Source organism: Lissotriton helveticus, chromosome 5_1 (genome assembly GCF_964261635.1).
Source record: "Lissotriton helveticus chromosome 5_1, aLisHel1.1, whole genome shotgun sequence".
NCBI lineage: Eukaryota > Metazoa > Chordata > Amphibia > Caudata > Salamandridae > Lissotriton > Lissotriton helveticus.
Genome location: NC_136065.1, coordinates 922,985,598 through 923,005,856, shown reverse-complemented (window position 1 = coordinate 923,005,856; position 20,259 = coordinate 922,985,598). Strand labels below are relative to the sequence as shown.

At 41.5% G+C, this 20,259-nt stretch overlaps 1 protein-coding gene across 3 annotated transcripts in view; it reads left to right on the top strand.

Moving 5' to 3' along the window:
• Positions 1 to 20,259, top strand: part of PLCE1 (phospholipase C epsilon 1) — a 1,554,148-nt gene that overhangs the window by 994,853 nt on the left and 539,036 nt on the right. For all 3 annotated transcript variants that reach the window (XM_078643386.1, XM_078643388.1, XM_078643387.1), the window contains exons 8-9: positions 9,948 to 10,629; positions 17,871 to 18,053. In XM_078643386.1, coding sequence (XP_078499512.1) covers positions 9,948 to 10,629; positions 17,871 to 18,053 — 865 coding nt within the window. The remainder of the gene's footprint in view (positions 1 to 9,947; positions 10,630 to 17,870; positions 18,054 to 20,259) is intronic.

The window sequence follows — 20,259 nt, the reverse complement described above, 5'->3', positions numbered from 1 at the left end:
TGCCTGTCCTCTCATTTGTCTCAATCTGTACAAAACTATCCAGTAAATCAAAAGTTCATTCACTTTGGTCTCTTCCTGGCAAGTTAAGTGCAACTCTCTTCAGCAGGAGTCAAATAAAGTGGAGGCAGCCATCTAAAGTAACATTTCCCATTTTAACTCCCATAGGGTTTTCTGCTCCTCAACACAGAAAAAACGGCAGAACTGAATTACACTAAACATCGCTTGCAAGTTGAAATTTACTCAAAGAAGTACATGCCTTTCCTACATTTCAAATTAGTCCATTCATTCACTTTAGAGAAATTGGCATTTAAAAAATGTTCTGGTCTGGACATTAAGAGATTACATTTTTTATGTATATTGGCCACTTATCTGTGGACCCTTCACAGATTCGCAAATCTGTCTGAAAAAAGACAAGCACACCTTTGGACTAAGTAGCTTTTTCTCCCTTAAACCATTGAGGATTGCTAATCTGGCCTCAACTGCCTGGCCAACCATCAAATTTCTGTTGTGCCTGCCATTACCCGTGATAGTGCATTGTGCGTCACGTTTGGAAAAATATAAGTGAAAATCGCATAAGGGGGCGGGTAAGCCTGTCTTATCCTCGGGCCCATGTGGGGGGATAGGGGCACAAATAGATTTCCTCTGGCAATTACTCTCTGGAAGAATTGGAATACAGTACTGAATGGCTGAACACGTGGTTGTGCTTATTATTCCTTTAGTTTTAATGCACAGGCGAGTTAGTTAATATGCCGCTGGCACCACGACACGAAGGGGAGTATGGGGGGACAGCGCCCTAGTCCCATACATCTGGCGAGCGCAGCCTGCAGCGCGTCCCCCGGTGCCGCCCCCCGGCCAACAGCCAATGGGGAGGGCTCCTTGTGGACGGGGGAGGGCGCTCCCAAGGTATATACCTGGCCAGCAGCTAGGCTCGGCCTTTCTCTCCCGCGATGTGGCTGCTTTTGCGAGTCTGGGAAGCGGCGTCAGGTCATTTATTTAATTTATTGGTCGGCAAGTACATCCCCATTGTTGTCTAGGCACCCAGCGTGCGGAATATATATATGCGAGTCTGGGAAGCGGCGTCAGGTTATTTATTTTATTTATGCAATTCGATGTAGCGCGGACTTTACCTATATGCGAGTCTGGGAAGCGGCGTCAGGTTATTTATTTTGGAAGCGGCGTCAGGTTATTTATTTTATTTATGCAATGCGATGTAGCGCGGACTTTACCCGAAGGGTCAGAGCGCTTCACAATAGGAACAGCAATGATACATAATGAGAACATTACACCAGAACAGATTTGTATTTTCATGGTTGCACCGGGTGCCGGGCTTTCAGTCGGCGGGATTAGTTTTGCAGGTCGGCAAGTACATCCCCATGTTGCCTCGGCATCGTCGCCCTTGGCTGCCTTTAGCAAGCTTCCAGGCACGCTTTCTTTAGGTGAACACATCGTTTATTTTAATTTAGCTTGTTCACCTACATCATTTCACGTAGATTTATGACCACCTCTTTTCTACAAATTTTCATTTCAGACGGCAGTCTCTCTATGTGATGTTTTGTGAATCTCCGCAGGTGCATCGTTTGTCGCGCCGTTTCATTTCACCCTCTTTCCTTTCTTATTATGAAAAATAATAGTTAAATTTTCAGGGCGGTTAACGTTGAATATTGTATTGCGCGGGACGCGGGTTCCGAGAATAGGCCTTTCAAATGGTGTCGTAAGCTACAAGATGCTTGGCGCTTGCCGACTTTAGATCCATAAGCAGAAATAAAAGAACGATAACTCTGGGTTACAGGGCACAACTGTTACCCGTCGGGGTTTTATTTTAGGAGCAGTGCATTCTGGGAATTGTAGTCTGTTGTATTCGAGTTGAGCATGGTGGACCGGCGCACCCAATTTTCAAGTGGTTGCGATATTGAACCATAACTGTGTTAAAAATTAATTACTAAAGGTTATTCTCGAGGAAGACACAAGTCCTTAGATATCTGCCATACAGCTGTCCAGCTTTGAGCACACAACAGCAACTTTATTAGTTATTAGATTCTCTTCACTTGGCCATCTGTAGAACCTTGCATCGCATGGAGGGCTGGAGGACCTCAAGGTGTCAATGTGGGTTACCTAATGAGCGCCGGGACGTAGTAACCAACGTAGAAATTGGTAATGAGGTTCAATTAAAAGACAAGTAAACACCAGTCCATAACAAAGTACGAACTATAGGGTACGGTGCTAGAAGAGGATGGAGCAGGAAATGAGCCACAGGTGTTCACGCTGGGATCAGTTAGTGATTCTTACATACAGCGAGCAGGGTCTCGTTTCGTCATTCGCCGAATATGTTCGGTTCGTTTCTCACCAATACAAATCTATACGTTCGTAAAGCGCACTTTCACTCAAATGGGGAGACAGAGGAGGAAGTTTAGCAGACTATGATACGATACGGGTTTGTATTTAAATTATTTAATGCGCTTTTATCTGGTTGGAATATTTTTAAAGGTCAGATGACCACGCAAGTTATTTTGGGACAGCAGGTGTGCTGTTGAATGTTCTCCCAGGGGATGGTCATTTTTCTGCAGTTTATGGTGTGGCAGTGAACAGTATTGGTTCAGTGCATTACATTACCAATAGATACTTTCTGCTTATTCCTGCTGCCGGCAGGGAGGTTTACGCTAGCATGAAAACAGCGAAGCATTGGTGCGGTAGTGCCATCGGCCATGCGGTATGACTCTAGTAATGGACCTAATTTTACATCGTATCACCGATGAATAGGTGTGTTGCTATCACAGTGTAGAGTTGCAATGATCTTGTCCCGAGTTCACTGCTTGAATTTTCACAGTAATTAGCTGTAGTTTACAGCGGTCGGGCGGGATTGAACTTATTGAAGAAAGGGGTTGCAAACTCCAGGGAGAGACGGCTACTTTTTATTTAAAAAATAAATTCAATCCTGCACTTGAATATTCAGTCTGAACACTATTTTAATGGACAGCCGTTGGCTGTAGATTTCTGAAGATGAGGTGCCTCAGGCAGCCCTACTGGTCTGGAAGGAGATAGAGTAGCTTTCTCAAGCTCGTTCCTATTTTGTCCCTCTGCCCTCAATTTAGCACTACGCATTAGCTTATGGGAATTAATTGGGTAGAAAGTTTGTATTGTTCATAAGAGGTCATTTCCATAGTTTCAGGAAACAACCTAGTATTGTCTTTAGGTGAACCAATGCCGAGAAGATGCCAGCTTTATTTGTGGGGCTGTTTATATAGGGCGAACTCGACCCGGAGGGTCGGAGCGCTTTAGATGAGCGACAGTTGCATTGCAGGCGGTCACGTTCAATTTGGGCAAGGGGAGATTGAACTATTAGTATGGCATTAAGACGGTCATCTATTGCAAGAGAAGGAAATGTTAACATATTACAGCATTTCTCTGTCGTTTTGTGCAATGAGTTAACTCGCTTTGTTTATATGAACACATTCCATGTGTTTTGGTGTGTGCTGCAACTAATATAGCAGTCATGAAGTATCACATGTCTTGCCTTTAGCCCCGGACGTTACCCGAAGGCGTGCTCTTCACAATAAGTACAAGAAATGACAGGCAACTGTACAAAAGCAGACGTTAAGTTACATGAGGTAAAGTGAAATTGTGAAGCAAACAAAATACATGAGGTAGCTAACAGTGCATTACAGAAGGGACAAGTGATAAGTGTGCAGGTACAAGAGAATAAAAGTACAATTGGTGGTAAAATACTGCAATATGTGCTAGACACTCAGGCCTAGAACAAACGTAATGTAGGCGATGGTGGCTCTTGTGCAAGCAGCAAAGGCAAACAACGGCGATGGTGGCACTTGTGCAAGCAGAAAAGGCACAACATGTAAAAGTAGCAAACAGTGTATTACAAGGATAATTGGTGGGTGCGTGTTACGGAATAGCACCAAACACGGGTACAGGGACAATGCGGAAATAAATGTCAGATGCTACACAGGGACTCAAGAGGCTTCCCTGTGACTTGTTCATGCTATATATAAGTCCAGACACTAAAAAATTACAAGATGTCTTTGTCGGTCCCTACCCACCCAAATAACGATTAATAGCACTATTTGGGGCTTGCTGCTGATCACGTTTGAGATTTATACCGAAGATTAACGAGGCTCATCTTAGTTTTGCCCTGATCTAAGTGCTCATAAAGTTTTAGTATTAAAACGCAGCCAAAAGCAATTCTAGCATTAGTACTCTTTTATGTTTTATTCCTTTTCACACTTCGGTTTAAAGTGCGCGATTGCACGGCCGTTTCAGATTGTGTTCTCATCATCGTCTCGGTCTGGTTACGCTCGGGTACTGAATTTGTGGCAGCTGTGCCCTATGTGCTTAGATCCGGGTACGAGTGTCTCTTTAGTTGTCAAATGGTCACTGGCACTTTAGTAAGAACCTGCCACGAATAGCAATATAATATTTGGCAGTTTAGCGATGGGCTGTGTTGGCGCCATATTCGGCCGGCTTTCCCCTTCGACTCGGGTTTCTCCCTCCACCGTGTGGTGTAATATGGGATTCGTAGTCGGGGGCCCCGACTGGGGCTTTCCCCTCCATCGTGCTGTCATTCTGGGTTGAAACGTCGGTGCTTCTGGGAAAAATTTCTTAACTCCACTAGTCCAAGGGCGATGGCAGGTAATATAACTAGTGCTACATAAAACATCTATACAGGATCCGGCAACCTCGGTAGAAATTTTTAGAACACAACCCAGGTTGTATTTTGACGTAATTTAAGAACACACCTCGAATTGAAAAAATTGCATTCTGTCGTAGCCCTCCTGTTAATATCACATGGGCATGGCTATTGTAAACAATACGATCCATGTATGCGCCCCATACTGCCGGGGTCGAGTTCGCGCTGGAGGACTAGGGTATATTGCCTTAGGACTGCGTTCACGTGAAGTTTCTTCATTATGGAATGCAGCATGAGTTGCCGATAAGATTCAAGTAGATCTGCACTTTTATACTAGGAATAGAAGTTTTAAATTGCACGTTGTAAATTCTTTAAGTGGGTAGGTGACCTAGTCGCCATATCGTACACATATCGGGTTTCTATAGCTTATACTATAGCTTTAAACTCTACTTTCAATGCAGCCATTGTATTCTCTTACCAAGCGGCGACCAGGGCTGCGGTGTGAACTAGCTTTGATATCTGGTTAGCAGGTGCACCCGAATTCAAGGTGTCTGGGTTACAAGTATCAACTCTGCAATAGTTAAAGACAGCATTTAGCACTTAAAGAATAAAGCAACCCCAAAGGGATGCTAATGCTTTCCGCGATAGGTACTACATCTGAATGGTACTCGGGTTACAAACATTATCGTGATGGAGAGGAGAGAGCCCTGGGGGGCTTTCAAGCGTCTACAAACAGGCATGCACATTATACATGTACAATACATTGCGTAAGTGGGTAAGCACAGCAGTATACATAGTGTTCATGCGTTCATGACGGCGGGGTCACAAGGTACAGGAGTCCGATATCCTTCATAGTCCACGGTGGTACGTGGAAGGATTCTAGTTATGAGCTGCAAGTAAAGCTACAACAAATACTAATTCAATGAGTCATCTGTTGATACATCACCGGTCTTCCATTAGCTCCAAAAAGTTTGCAAATAACATACAGAATGCAACGGAGAAGCGGGGACCAAGCGAGGATGTGTGGCCCCTCTTGTAGATATTGACAGCTAATGCCAAACAGCTTAAGTTCAAACTGCAGGATTCACAAGAGGTGGAGGGCCCTGGGCCAGGTACATATTAAGAGGGCCTAAGTCAGTGGATTATGGGTTATTCAGGTCCCAAGGTGGCAAGAGCATGTTGTGGAACGAGTCCTGTGTGAGCGGGACCTACCCTTGTAGCATAATTAAGTGCGTGGAATATGGGTTATCAGGTCCCAAGGTGGCGAGAGCAATGTTGTGGTAACGAGTCCTGTGGTAACAACTGGGTATCCAGGATGTAAGGCACTTTGAGGCTCAAACGAGTACAGCACCCTGTGTACAAAGGTGTTTTTTCTACCTGTACCGACGCATCTCAGGGGCGGCGTCTGTGACTAAGGGCGTGTCTACGCAATACTCAATAGAGGTGCGGCTGATGGAACTAAGGGCGTGTCCTAAGAACGTTTTAAGTATCTCCATAGTGGTGTGGCAAAGGGGACTATGATAGATGTGCATGGAACAAAAGGGGACTATGATAGAAGTGCACGAAACAGTGCATAAAGCGATAGGTGGGTGGGGGGCTCTGTCATCGACGGAAGCCTCCTCCAGAGCTGTGGCGGAGTACAGGGTGATCTGGAAGCAGATGGACAGTAGGGGTACCTCTGCGGCAGAAGGATACAGTCTAAATACCTCTGCCTGGCACAGTAGGGTGCCCGAGCCAAGAACCTGGAGCCGATGGGGTTCCAGGAAACCGCGTCGGCGCCCCGTTAGTCCTTCGGGCGGTCGGGGGGCCTGAACCGACCGGGGGTGTGCCTCATCTCCCGCCCTGACAGGGGGGGCGGGAGTCGAACAAAATAAAGTGATAATGTACTGCACCGTCTGAGCATCGACTCGCCGTGCAAGATGGCTCCTTGGGCATGCGGGTCAGCGAGAGGCTGCCGCTTTGGATCGCCTGTAAGATGACCCACCTATCAGTACCTGTGTTGTACGAAATAAACCTGCACCACTGCTTTCCCACAAATATGTCTCCTGGTTTCCTTGGTATGAAGTGTATGCGCGCAGGGCGAAGTAAGCCTGATGGTGTGGGCACTATGACCCCCTTAAGCTGCATTGCTGTTTTTCCCTGTATACATAAATTTTGACCCACATTTTAGCATTCATTTCACTTCAGTTTCTTCTTTCAGATCATAAAGATCTAGAGTACTTCCGATGTGTGCATCTATACCCTAGCTGAACTTAAATGTTGTGCAAGACCGCTACCTTAACCTTCCCTAGACCTACCGATTTGTACTAACATTTCTTTTTTATCCTTTCTTTCATTCCTAATGCTCTTTAGTGCACTTGCAAAGAAACCACTTGAGTCAAACCGAGTTCTGTAAGTTTTTTTTAATTGCCTGTCTATTTGCCATTGCCTTTTTCGCAATTTACCTCAACTTCGTTGTTTTTATTTATTTTGCTTATTTGAATAAGTGTTGCTGCCACGTTATGCATGAGTTAATTGAAGATTACGTTTCTTTTTGAAGGCTGTTTTTAATTAGGTAGATAACTAATTAGTATAAAAAAGAATTAATACCTTTACAGAATATTTTTGAAATATTCTAGTTTTAGTATACATCGGTAGCAAACTGTCTATCCATTTACAATACGTTCATAATGTATGCATGGTTGTTAAAAATAATAATAAAAAAGATGACTACCATGACATTATTTGAGGGCATATCTGTTCTCTGTTGAAAATGCCGACATATACCAAGTTGTTTCTGAGCTTTTTCTGGCATAAATCTTTTTACAGTAGATAACCATTTGTATGCGTGTATGATATCTGTTCAAATTTTTCTTTAATTTATTTCGATCTTTGATGTGTGACCCTGCCTTGTTGAAATGGGCATCAAAAGGCTTTACAGAGAGGATTTTTATTGAATTGCATCTCAGACCTGTTTTGCCATGCGTAGAGCATTAATGTGAGTGGGTCCAGCTTTGTCCATAGTAGAGAAACCAGAATGTGCTTCGAAGTAGGTGCAATATGTAGTTGTGACTGCACTAGACATCATACTGTACAGATGGGCTTTCAGTTCGCATTATGTAGTTGTTAGCATTTTAAAATTGTATAGAAAATATTCACAATTTCAGATAACAAGTCAAATATTTTCTTGCATCTAATTTGTTTCTCCAACTGCTATCATTTAGTGTTAATAAATGTACTGCACTATTGTTTTGCTCTACACTCTTTGGACTCATTCATTGTACCGGCACCATGAGATCAGCCTTATATTTGTTTTCATGTCTGGAGGCCCATAATCCAGTTGCACAATACAGACCTATTGTAAGAACCACAAGTCTGAATTTTCTGCCACAAATACGACCAAATATACTGTGGCTTCTAGTGTAGAAGGCTCCGACCCTTCACAAACAAAAACTTCTGTGCTTGGTGTTGTTTTTCCTATTTATGATGTAGACTTGCCACTTAATTGTTCTGTTTCGAGATGAACGGTCATCCTTGTCATCCCCATCTTTCTGTATTCCTGACTTTTAAGCCGATTGTAACACAGCTTTTCATCACAGTTGCCCTCGAGTGCAAGGAGTCCTTCGGCTAATGGAGAGCCATGAGAAAGGAGATCTCTTCCACATTATTGTCTCTGCTTTCCATTTAAAGTTCATTTTCCTCTTTGGCACTGATGAAACATTTCAAATATGGTTACGCTAAATTAAGGTATTCCTTTATGGTTCCATAAAACTGCCAGTGCTCCCTGGTAAATATATTGTTTATATTTGATCAAAGAAAGAGCAGCGCATCTGCCCATTGCTATCTTTTCATAAGTACATGTGGTGTTTTCGTTCCTTGAACAGCACCCTTCTACGAATTCTTAGCAGCTTGTTGGTGTTCATGAGAAATATTTCTTTTGTATATCTCACTATTTTACCTAGCTATAAAACATTTGTTCTGGTATGCAGAAAATATTTTTAGTTATTTTATGGTTAACTCATAATGCATATATCTGCTGTCTTTTGTGACTATTGCATCCAGGACATTGTAAGGTATTTGGAAAAATGCTCCAAAGTCATGGATGTCAGGAGTCCAACTATGAAATGGGTAAATAGGCAAGTGTATCTTTTTTCAGTGTTTGGCTACTTTCCTAGTGAATGTTTGTCTTGCCAAAATAATGGCATTTAGAGAGGCTTGGGTACTTAACTCTAACCACGTGATAAAATAAAAAACCCTGAGAGAGCCCATGAGTAGGAAAGACTAAAAATACAATGTTAAAATAAAATACTGAAATAATCGTAAAGAATAGTTAACGACCTGCTTCATATCGCCAAGTGGTAGGATGGGCAGGGGAAGGGGAGTAGGCTAACCTAACTACTATATTCTGGAGACCCAAAGGGAAGGGAAAAGATTTCAGATGAAAGCAAAAATGATGAGAGTGTGCATTAGAAGGGAAAGTTTGGCCTGAAAATATTACCAGTAGAACTGCGAAATATCTGAACTTTGTGCTTCTTAACAAGGATGGTCTTAAATGTTTGTCTTCACACTTGATCTCCATGCTCTTTTTGGACACCATTGTTCTTACTGATAAGTTACTGAATTGATGTGATGGGCATTTGTAAAATATTATTTATATTACCATTATATTACCTGTTCAGTAGAGCTATCTCCTGCAATGTATCCTTTGCTATGTGAAGCACTGAATGTAGGTGGCAAAGGTAATAGTCTTGTTCCTCAAGTGCGGAAGACTTTTGATACTGATAACCAAGTGTTGCTCTAACTTTGTTAGGGATAATTCGAAGTCCATTTTTAAGATCAAAAGAATTAGTTGTTTGTCCTTGTGTGCTGCACCCCGTAGCTGTATAACATACAAATAAGTAATATTCAGTTCTATTATATGCAGGCATATCTTATAAATATTCATTTTGAAAGTTCTAAGTACTTGACTAGATTTAGCTATTAAGGACTATCAGCATGTGCCCATATTATGAATAATGCGTTGTACTGTCTTGTGTAAACCTTTGGTAAGCATAAAGCAAATCTGACAATATACTTGGCAAGTTAACACCATCTAGTGATTGAGATGATTCAGTGTGTTGCATGCATGTATGTATTTTCATTTCAAGTCAAAATGATGTAGACCTTTTTTAATTGTTGAGTGGCTTTCTGATGCTTCAGATTGTTGCTTCGTTTTTCAGCTGCATCCTTTAAATGCATGAGTGGAAAAACTGATTATAAAGTACCACCAATCACATATATTTTCAATGTGCAGTCCTGCAATATCTCATCGCTTGCGTCTTTTGTGACTTAGGTTCATAATGGGTGATCTATCAGACTCGGAAAGTGAAATTTTTGAGCAGTCAAAAGATGGCGATCTTAAAGGAACGGAGGACCAGCTAAAAGCCTTCAATCATGGCACTGAACTCATTCCATGGTACGTGTTATCAATCAAATCGGATGTACACCAGTTCCTACAACAAGGGGCAACAGTCATTCATTATGACCATGAGGCACATCTTTCAGCCCGCTGTTTTCTTCAGCTTCAACCAGACAATTCTACTTTGACTTGGAGAAAATCTGCTACAACATGCCTCACAAATGCAAAATTAAAATTGGGTGTGCTAAGCGGCAATGCTGAACTTAACAATAACAAATTTCAGTTCCTTGGTAACACTGGGTGTAATGGACTTATGGAAGGTGTCCTCGACTTGTTTTTAGTTAAGGCTGTTTACATGGGTCATCCATGTATTGATATGCACACTGTGTGTGTTCAAAATAAGCTGTGTAATATGACACTTGAAGAGAATGGCATAACATTGCTATTTGGCCAAAGTACTACTGAAAACAAGTTGTTGCACTTTGTGGCTCCAATGTGCACGGCCAAGGTTCTATATGATGGACTGTTGGAACTGACTAAGGCTGTCAGACAAATGAGAAAATTTCCTGACCAGAGATTGCACTGGCTGCGGAAGCAGTATGTCAGCTTATACCAGGTAGGTGGCTATATTAAAAACATTGCATGCTTATATTATTACTTAGAAAGCTTGACTGACATACACGTTTAAATATTATCCAGCACTAGTGTGGTTTCCTATCTACAGTTCAGACAGTATTCCCTTTATTGAATGGAGTTTTATTCTGAAATGTTTTGTATTGTGCTTTGTTAAGAAAATTGACTTAAGTGAAGTTTGATACTGTCCACTATTAAAGGGGCTAAGTTTAATACGCATAGTTTTTGAAGAACTCCTGAATACCCCTTGTTTGGTTTCTAGTAATTGACGTAAGCACATTTGGAAGATGTGGAAGAAGGTTTTGAAACATCTAAGGTTCAGAAAGTCAAACCTCAGTTTTCTGAAGATTGTTGTAGTCCATTATATATTAATTTTAAAACTCTGAACAGACAAGCACTAATTAAGTTCATTCAGTGCGAATTTAGGCACAATGAATATTTTCCAATTAAGTAGTTTAGGTTTATGGAAATGACCAGACAATATGTTGATCTTGTAAATAAAAGCAATGGGATATACTTACAATTTAAAAAGGCCTTTCATATTGTGCCACACCAGACTTTTTTTTCTGAATTGCATTAAATGGAAATGTGAGATCAGTTCTGTAAATCAAGTAGAAATGAGTTGAAAGCTGGGCTTCAAGAAGGAGATACTAATTACACGCCTTGATGAAGTAGATAATGTAGATTAGTAACTTAGTTGTTTTATTTAGTTCTTTGCATTTTATTGTATCCTTAAATGGTCTCAATATGGAAGTAAAGAGCAAAGCTGCTTTTCTTTGTCATGATACAAAATGGGGTGGGAACATACATTCTGTACATGGCACTCTAATATTGCAAAGAGATCACACAATTGTTAAAAAGACAGTGACATCTACATCACAATAATGATCAGAACAAGTACAAAGTACAGTTTACATTATATGGGGTTTCATCCATGTCTGTAATTTCGGCTTGCTTGTCCCGCATAGTGGATTGTTGTCAGAAATGTGGATACTGTAAATGCACCCTCAAAGTGGGATTGCGTTTCCAGTACATGCATTACAAATTTCCCTGGAACTCTGTGAGTTTTCTGTGAGCACACTAGAGACCTTTAAGGACTTTATGTGCATGACCACCACTTCTTTCATGGTTATTTAACACAAAAGTGATACTTCTTAAAATGGTGTTGGACTGATTACCCTAGATTAGGTGGTTGGTACAACAGCATTTCCTTCCCAGTTGTTTGATGGTTTCCAGTGACAGGGCCACTGGTATCTCTGCCACTAGAAACTTCGTCTTCCCCTGCAGTCAGAGTTGGGTGATAGGACCTCTGTTATTTTTGCCCAATGTGCTTTCACTGCCCAGGTCGAAAATCAGTCTCAAAGTACAATTTCAAGGTGGGATTGCAGTCGTAATTATCTGATTTTTTATCTATGGTATTTCTCAATGAGCAAACAATTCTTCCCATTAAAATAAAGATAGTTAAACCTGCAATTTTACATTTGCTTTAGGCTTTTGCAAGCATACATTTTGTCTAGGTAGAGATTCTTAGCGCATAAACTTTAGCAATGTGAGCACACCTAGAAAACTATGACTACACAATCGTAGTTGTGCTGGGGTACTAATGGAGTTCTTTGTGAATCCATGAAAAAAATTAGATCTAAAGACAAGAATAATCCTATATACACATTTTCATACTGTATGAACTAGCACTTTTGTTGAAGTTTCAAATTATCTTGATCGGGTTAGGAGAAGATTCGTTTGGGTAGATTGCTGTTCTTTTCATCAGGATTTCAGCATTATTGTTTTCAAGTGTAAACTGTGTTAAATGTAACTTCTGCTCCATAAACTACTCTCAGCACAAAGGCTGATTGGGAATCAATTGTGTTACATCAGGGTGGTTACCTGCAAGATCTAGTTTGAGTCAATTTACCACACATTTTGGGATCATATTATCAGTGCTTTTAAAGAAAGGACTTGAGAGGTAGGATGTTAGTGCGACTATGTGGGTAGTTGTTATTATTGATGGTGCTACTGTCATCATTTAATTTTTGCCTTACCTTGCTCAGGGTTTTTGTTAAGGATGGGCGGAGATGGCGGAGTTCCACTACGCAGAGTTCCACTGAATTTTAAAAACAAACTGGAAATCTGCTCCGCTCCACCCTATTTAAGAAAAAATTAAATAATCACTTAAATGCTCTGGCGTCTCCCAGAAGCAAATTCTCCTTAAACTGCTTCAAAAACTAACCCTGGGTGCCTAACTCCGCTCTGCCAGCAGAGTTTGGCCAAATCGGCGCTCCTTTGGGAACCCTGGCGAACAGGAGCGAAGACACGAGGAGGAGAGACCATGGCGAGAAGGAGGGCAGCCCTGAGCCTGAATTCAGTATCTTGGACACGTTTAAAAAATGCACAGGTTTGCTGCATATACATTTTTCATTCATTAGATTTTACTATATGAATTGCTGTGTGGTCTGTACACAACAAAATATTGTAAGTTGCAGCCTCAGTGGGTGACTATTGTTTTTGGGTATCATGTGTTCCATGGGAAACCCGCAAACATTTCATACCCTGCAACGAGAATGGTATGATGGACAAAGTTTTGTAAATCAGCCATCTGGGCATATATTTCCCCATGAAAATTTTTTCTTCTATTTTGTCCTACTTATTTTCATTATTTTTTATATCAAAGATTAGTTTTTTAGGGCAAACCAAATGATCTATTGCTGAATTTGTCATTTCCATAGATCATTCATTTGTTTTTTTGTTTTTTTAATGTCTTCTTGTGCTCCCTGCAGTATCACTCCCTTCAGCCCACAGTGCCGGGACACTCCCTGGATTATGCATGCACTCTACAAATGCCTTTTCATTCATTCATTTTTTTGACTTTTCAGAAATGTATAGATTACTGGGATCAAGATGTTGGTTTCACACCTGTTTCCACCCTAAACTACAGAAAATGGGAAAGATGGACTGGAACTTAAAAAAAGGCAAAAACTGTGGTTACAAAAATACTTTTTCCCAACTCTGTTTGTTCCAGAAAAGCAAGATGTGGCGAAGGTGATAATAGCAAAGCAAACCTTGCGTTTTTGCCGATTTTAGAAAACAACAAACACTTTCTTGCAAAGCTCTTTTTTCCATCTTTCTAAAAATAAGCCAAAATGTTGCTATATTTTGGTCATTTGTGCAGTTCCCTCAAATAGAATCCATGAGGATACTTTTTGTTTAAGGGTAATTTTGTTTAAGCGTAAACTGCCCCAAGCATCTCAAAAAAAGGGCTCCGCAATAGGGGTTAAAAAAGCCTCAGGAGGCAAGGGCTTTAGAAAAGGTTGTGACATTGAATAGTACAACCATGGAGACCTTGCTTCATTTAAGTACATTTTGCCCATTTTTAATCCAAAAAGAGGAAACAGCACGTTAAAGATGTTCTTACTTTGCAGTGTCTATAAAATTTCCGTATTTGTGGTTTTACTCTGCGTATCTGTAACCAGACAGAGACAGATTTGCCTGATGTGTCTTTCCCTGTTTTCTAATATGTAAGGATGAGTGTCTGTAAATGTTGACATCACCGTCTTTTAGGTCTCGTCTGAGCCAGCGCAGGCGAGACATTTAGTAACTGGATTTTTAAAGTACTACCAAAGGCTTTTGCCGGCCTCGAACATGCGGTTACGTACGCTTGGACGTGCACAGCTGCCATCTGGCTTTCTGTAATGGCTCATTAAGCCTTACAGCGCGTGAATCCCCTCCCCTACTCCCTCCCTTCTCCCACTCCCTCCTCAGCTTCATTTTCCTTTCACTTTCGCAGCCGTGTCACTTTCACGACTGCACGGTCATTACTTGTTGATTCATGCCACTCATTCTGTGTAAGGTGGGGGACAAGCACATAAGGTAAACATCTCCATTATAGCTAGCATTTAGCGTCTTCTCCATCACCGCGTGTATGTGCATGCAACATAATTGCTTTAAAAGAGCAACCTTACTGCGACCGTTCGCCTCCTGGATCCATACCAGAGCCGCCGCCGGGTACGTGCCTTCCTTGCCTTGCAGTCCTTAATGAGCAGATTCACGTCTTTTTTGGTAGTTAAGAAATGCCCTAAGCCGCTCGCAGACACGTTTATTCAGAGTTTGACCCGCTGATGTGTCGGCGTTTCACGGCTACAATTTATCTGTAATTTATGTCTTGCCAAGCCGCTCACCCTTTTTCTCTGTGGCTTTCTGGGATTACTAATTCACAATTCCCACAACCTTCATGTTTTAGTGCGCAATTAAGTCTGTTCTCATGTTTGTAAATATATCACGTCCGAACACCCATGACACTTTTCCGATAATATTTGTAAGATTAGCTTTAGACCCTTTTAAGCCTGCAGACAGTTTAATAGCACAAACAGTGTCCGTTTATACATCACTTTTTATAGTGAATTGGTACCACATTATATGGCTCATGGCAAAACCGTGTACAAGAATATGCATAATGTAACCTCTCATGGCTCCCTCAGTGGCCAGCTTTCAGTACTCTCTCTACGCTCCTCTGCCCCTCCCCTGCCGCGTCTGCGTTAATTTGAAACATATGTGCTTTCGCTGCGGCGGGCCCTGGCTCCCGCACCCCTTTCCGGGCTTGTTTACAAATTATCTCCAGGCGGGCTGCAGCAGTCCCATCATACTATCCAGGCCGCCCCTTTGGACTCTCCCGGTTGCTGCAGGTCTCCCCTTTGCTATATTGACAGAGCGTCCTGTGAGAGGGAGGAAATTCAGTTTGGCAGACTCCCCCACCTTGCAGTTTAGTACCAGCTCAAGGGGGTATTCTAGGTGGGGGTCCACTCCTTTGCTTCTTCGATACAGGTTTCCATATGGGCCAGATACCCTCTGGGATTCTCCAGCTCCATTTGAAAGGAGCCTCCTATCCTAACGCAGGTCGCACTATCCAACTGCTTGCTCCCCAACAGTCCCCTAATACTCCAGTGTCCCCCGGGGGAGGGCAGGTTGGTATCTCCTGTACCTTTTAGGTCCTACAGGGGGTGTCGCCCAGCCCTTTGCTGTCTGTCCAAGTGTCCCGAGGGGGTAGCCCAACTACTTCCGTCAGTCACCTTGGCGCTCCAGTACCCATTTCAGGGCTTCATGATGTTGCAGCTCTCGGACGATCAGCCGTCTGACCCTTTAGCCTCTGGGCGTGGGGCTTCCCGATTAGCTACCACGACCCGCAGCCATCCATCACACTCCGAGTCTCCTTCTTCTACCTTTGGCCGCAGGAAACCCGGGGTGAGAGACCGGGTAATTGCACTATCGCAGGCTACAGTCACTCACCAACTACACAGCCAACTCCATGCATCCCTGGCCATGCTCCCCTCCAAGTGTACGTTTAATTAACCTGGCCACAAAAAAACGTCCATTGTAAGTAAATAGTACCTTTCATTCAAATTAATATTGGCAAAATACATCTGTTGGATCCCTAAGGAAGAAGCACACATTCGTAGTCATGGGGCATAATAAGGATTCACAAATTAGGTTGTTTCATGGCACCTACTGGGACGGCCATGAGATATGAGGTTATATTGGAGTTATAACGTGTTTTAATCGATTGCATGCTGTATTTTATTGTGTTAATTGCTTTTATGGTCTGTGACAAAAATAAGGTATTTATACTGATACTGACACCGGTACCTTTCTTTAAAAATGAATATTGGCATAATAAGTCTGTTAGATCCCAAAGCAAGGAGCACAAGTTCTTAGTCATAGGGGGAAAAATAATTCAGAAATTAAGACTTTTGTTTCAACTAAGAACCGAATGGGGCAAACAAACAATTGTTCTTCAGGAAGATTATTTTTATTTTTGTGGATTTCCTGAAAAAAGCTGATCTCTAGGAGAACTGTTTGCTTTCTTTGCCTAACACATACATTACAGATGGTGTTTGTTCCACAACTGTCATCAACATTGGTTACATATTAGAGATAAAACACTATTCTTCCTTGTGAGCTAATAAATCTTCTGGCAACCACTTCAAAACAACATTATCTTTCCTTATTTAAAGTGCTTTCTTTTAGTGGAAAAGTTAATCTATCACTTGCTACTTCATTCAGCTTTATCGTGCAATAAAACTGATAAAAAGGTGTGGACAAAATAAGTCAACTGAACCTTAAGTCCTTCAAATTTGTTAGTGATTTGGACTTTGTATAGTCTTCCAAATCCATCCGAATGACATAATTAGATTTGTCATGCAGGTTGAGGCAGTGAACATATGTATATTGTGCTGCATAACTAAATACTTATATGGTCCCAAAAGCAAGACCTATTGGCTATGCCAATGCTTGTTTAACTAAACGTCTCCTACGTCCACTTTTTGTAAGTCTAGGATTGGTGGTACTTAGAAACAAAATGGGATGTTTAGCTATTGAATGATATGACGCCCTTAGCAAAAAACAATGGCTTCATTGCTGACAGACGTGCATCGCTTCCTTTAGATTGCTTGCACATCACCATTCTGAGGTCAGTTTCAGTACCTGTCATGGTGGATAGATTCGGCCTCTTGTGGGTGTACCTGCAGATGTAAATCAGTGGCGAACCAAGGAGCACGGGAGGTTTCCTTTCCTTTACAATGAGATTGTGGACTCGAGTCGAAAGTGGACGCGACTCAGTTCAGGGAAAGGCTTTTTACATTTACCTACTAAACTCAGATACATAATAACGTTTATAAATACCGTTACAAAATTTGCAAAAGCTAAATTATGAACATGCACTGTCGTGTATGGGCACATAATGACAACGTAATATCCTTTCTCTACTATAGTTTCCATTTCTAGTGAAAACGCTTTTTTTTATTTTGGTGATTTGGCAAATTATAGGTTTCAAGAGGTCGGCGACACATAAGTTTTAATTTTGTTATATTGGATACATTTTTGTTTTAATGGATTACTCACCAGCAAGTTGCAACCTATTTAGAATGAAAAGTGACACATTTACTCATAATCCAATAATTACATTAGCACATAACGGAGCATTCATATAGACCAGCGGAGATATTGATCGCACTTCGTCAATGATTGAGAAATCTAATATTATATTATGTTATAACATTGTGTACAAAATGATATTGCATTAAAATGCCGTTATGTATATAACAAGGCTCCAGACTACTGCTTAACCTGTGTTATTTGTCTTTGTTAGATTATTACAGACGTCCTTAACTCGATCATTGATACTGACAATTGTTTTATGAACATCGGTTCTTATTTTTTGTGTGTTTATTGCTGCAGGAGGATTGCAGATTTGAAGGACCAACGCTGGCTCAAGCCATTGAACTCTTTGGAGGCAGGCGGTGGAGCACAAGGACCGCAAGTGGTGGGAGCTTAACAAAAAGCACAGAGAAGCCAAGTATCCAGAGAAACAACACCCTGGCACTAAGTACCGTCAAGAAAAAGAAGAAAGTTCTCATGAGGGTAAAATACTGTTGTTGTTCTGTCCCCACTTGTGATGCTATGGTCGAAAATAAAACCGCATTTGTATTTTATTCCGTTGATAGAAAAAGACCACCATAGGATGGCCATTGTGTGTGAAATTAGTTACATAGAAATGTCTTCCTCATTTGTTGCTACAAGAACTGCCATCAAACCAGTCCCAGTTGTCAGCTTGTTCGACTGTTTCCTTCCAGAGACGTGCCGTTATTCACCATTCCTCAGTTATATGAAAGCGTACTGTTTTAGTGTTGGAGTGAAGTGCACACTAACGGCATAGGATATGTATAGCAGGCTTATAATAGTGTGATTCAAAAGAAGGGTTAAAGGAGCATTCCCGATACCACTCTTAATTTACATCGTTTCTATGCATGGGATATCAATATTCTAGGGCACGCAATAAGGAACACTTTTTTGATCAACACTCATATCTAGAGATAAGTGGAACTAGTTAAGAGGACTAATGTTACTTCAGCACTGTCGTGAAGGGGACGCGATGAAGTTCGTTTCCCATCAAAACATGATTAATGAATCCTTCGTTAGGTAGGTCGAGAGCTATCTAACACCTTTAGGCTGCGAGTGTGTCTCAATAAACATAAAGAGAGGGGAGATCTAGTTTCTATGAAAAGTACTTTTGTTATATGCATCCAAGATAGGTGAGCGAAGTGCACCCAGGCAAATTGGTGCTCGTTTCATAATTTCTTAAATATAACTATGAGCATCCTTCTATAAAGTGGTGTCAAGTGTGTGTGTGTGTATGTATGTATGTATATATATATATATATATATATATATATATATGTGCAGAGAACTCTGGGTAGGAAGCAGCTCCTGTACAGAGCACTCGCAACACTCTAGCTCTGCTAGAGAATGTGTGATGAGCGAATATGCCTCTTTATTACGCTTGCCGTCACGCCGCATGTTGTTACAACACGGTCGTTACAATGGCGGCGTTGTAACAACGCATACCATTACCCCGCAAGTCATAACAACGACTAGCGGAGACGGGCGCTGGATATTGGAATAGTATAATTTACTATTCCAACTCCATTCTGTGTGGACAGTAGGGAAGATGTTGGATTTTAAATCCAACAACTGCTCCCCCCTCCGTAAGTCGTAGTTACGCCTCGCGGGGGTAATGGTATGCGTTGTTACAACGTGGTCATTGTAACGACTGCGATGTAATTGCATGCGGAGTGACAGATTCGTAGTAAGGGCTGTTTAACCTATGAGCCGTTTATCGATGACCTCAGAAGGCCGTCTTTCTAAAACTCCTATTTTGGGACCCTAAAACCATTTTCCTGCACAAGGTAAGTGCTACCAGTATGTGATAGAACACCAAACTGCGTGGAGGCATATCAACAGAACACCAAACTGTGTGGAGGCATATCAACAGTAAAGCACATGTACACCAGAAGGCCTACAGTTTAACAACCTTCAGGTGTCCCATTGTCTATACCGTGCCCACAGACCCAGAGTAGCGACGTCGGTGAAGAGCACATTCTTGTGGGCTATATGAGCAGGAAGGCATTCCATGACACATCATACTAACTGGGACCGAGCAACAGCAACAAGATGAATATTAGAGGGGTAAAAGACCTGGAAGATACCGGCACAACATAACAAACAAAATGTTACACAATAGGCACAAAATATTGTAACTTTTAAGTGCAGTCCTGTTCTTAGATGTGTGAAGACTGTCGTAATCAAAGACTTAAAGCAGGAATTCAACCTCCAGCGTAGAGACCTAGAAGTTGGCAACAGTGGGAATACAGTCACAACATGCACTCATTAGTGAAAGGGGCAACATCTGCTCTTCTCATGGACAACCCCATGGATAGTAGGAATTGCAGTCAATGGACAAAACTAGAACTAAATGAAAACAAAACTTCCTTGTCATGCAACCACAAAAATAAACACCACAGGGGGACTAATAACCAGGGAACATAACAAATATCAAACCTAACAGGAAGACATTTGAAGATGAAACAATAAAAACACATGGACATAGAAACCACAGGTTCCAACAATGTTTTGTTTGAAAGGAACAATGATTCTGCCATATGTGTGCAAGCCAGGCAACAGAGGTGGCTTGAACCAGGTAAGCTAACAGCAGAAGAATGAGATCTTGTAAGAGAATATCCTTGAAGGAGAACAACTACTAGTACAAGGGTGTGAAAAAAATCAATGC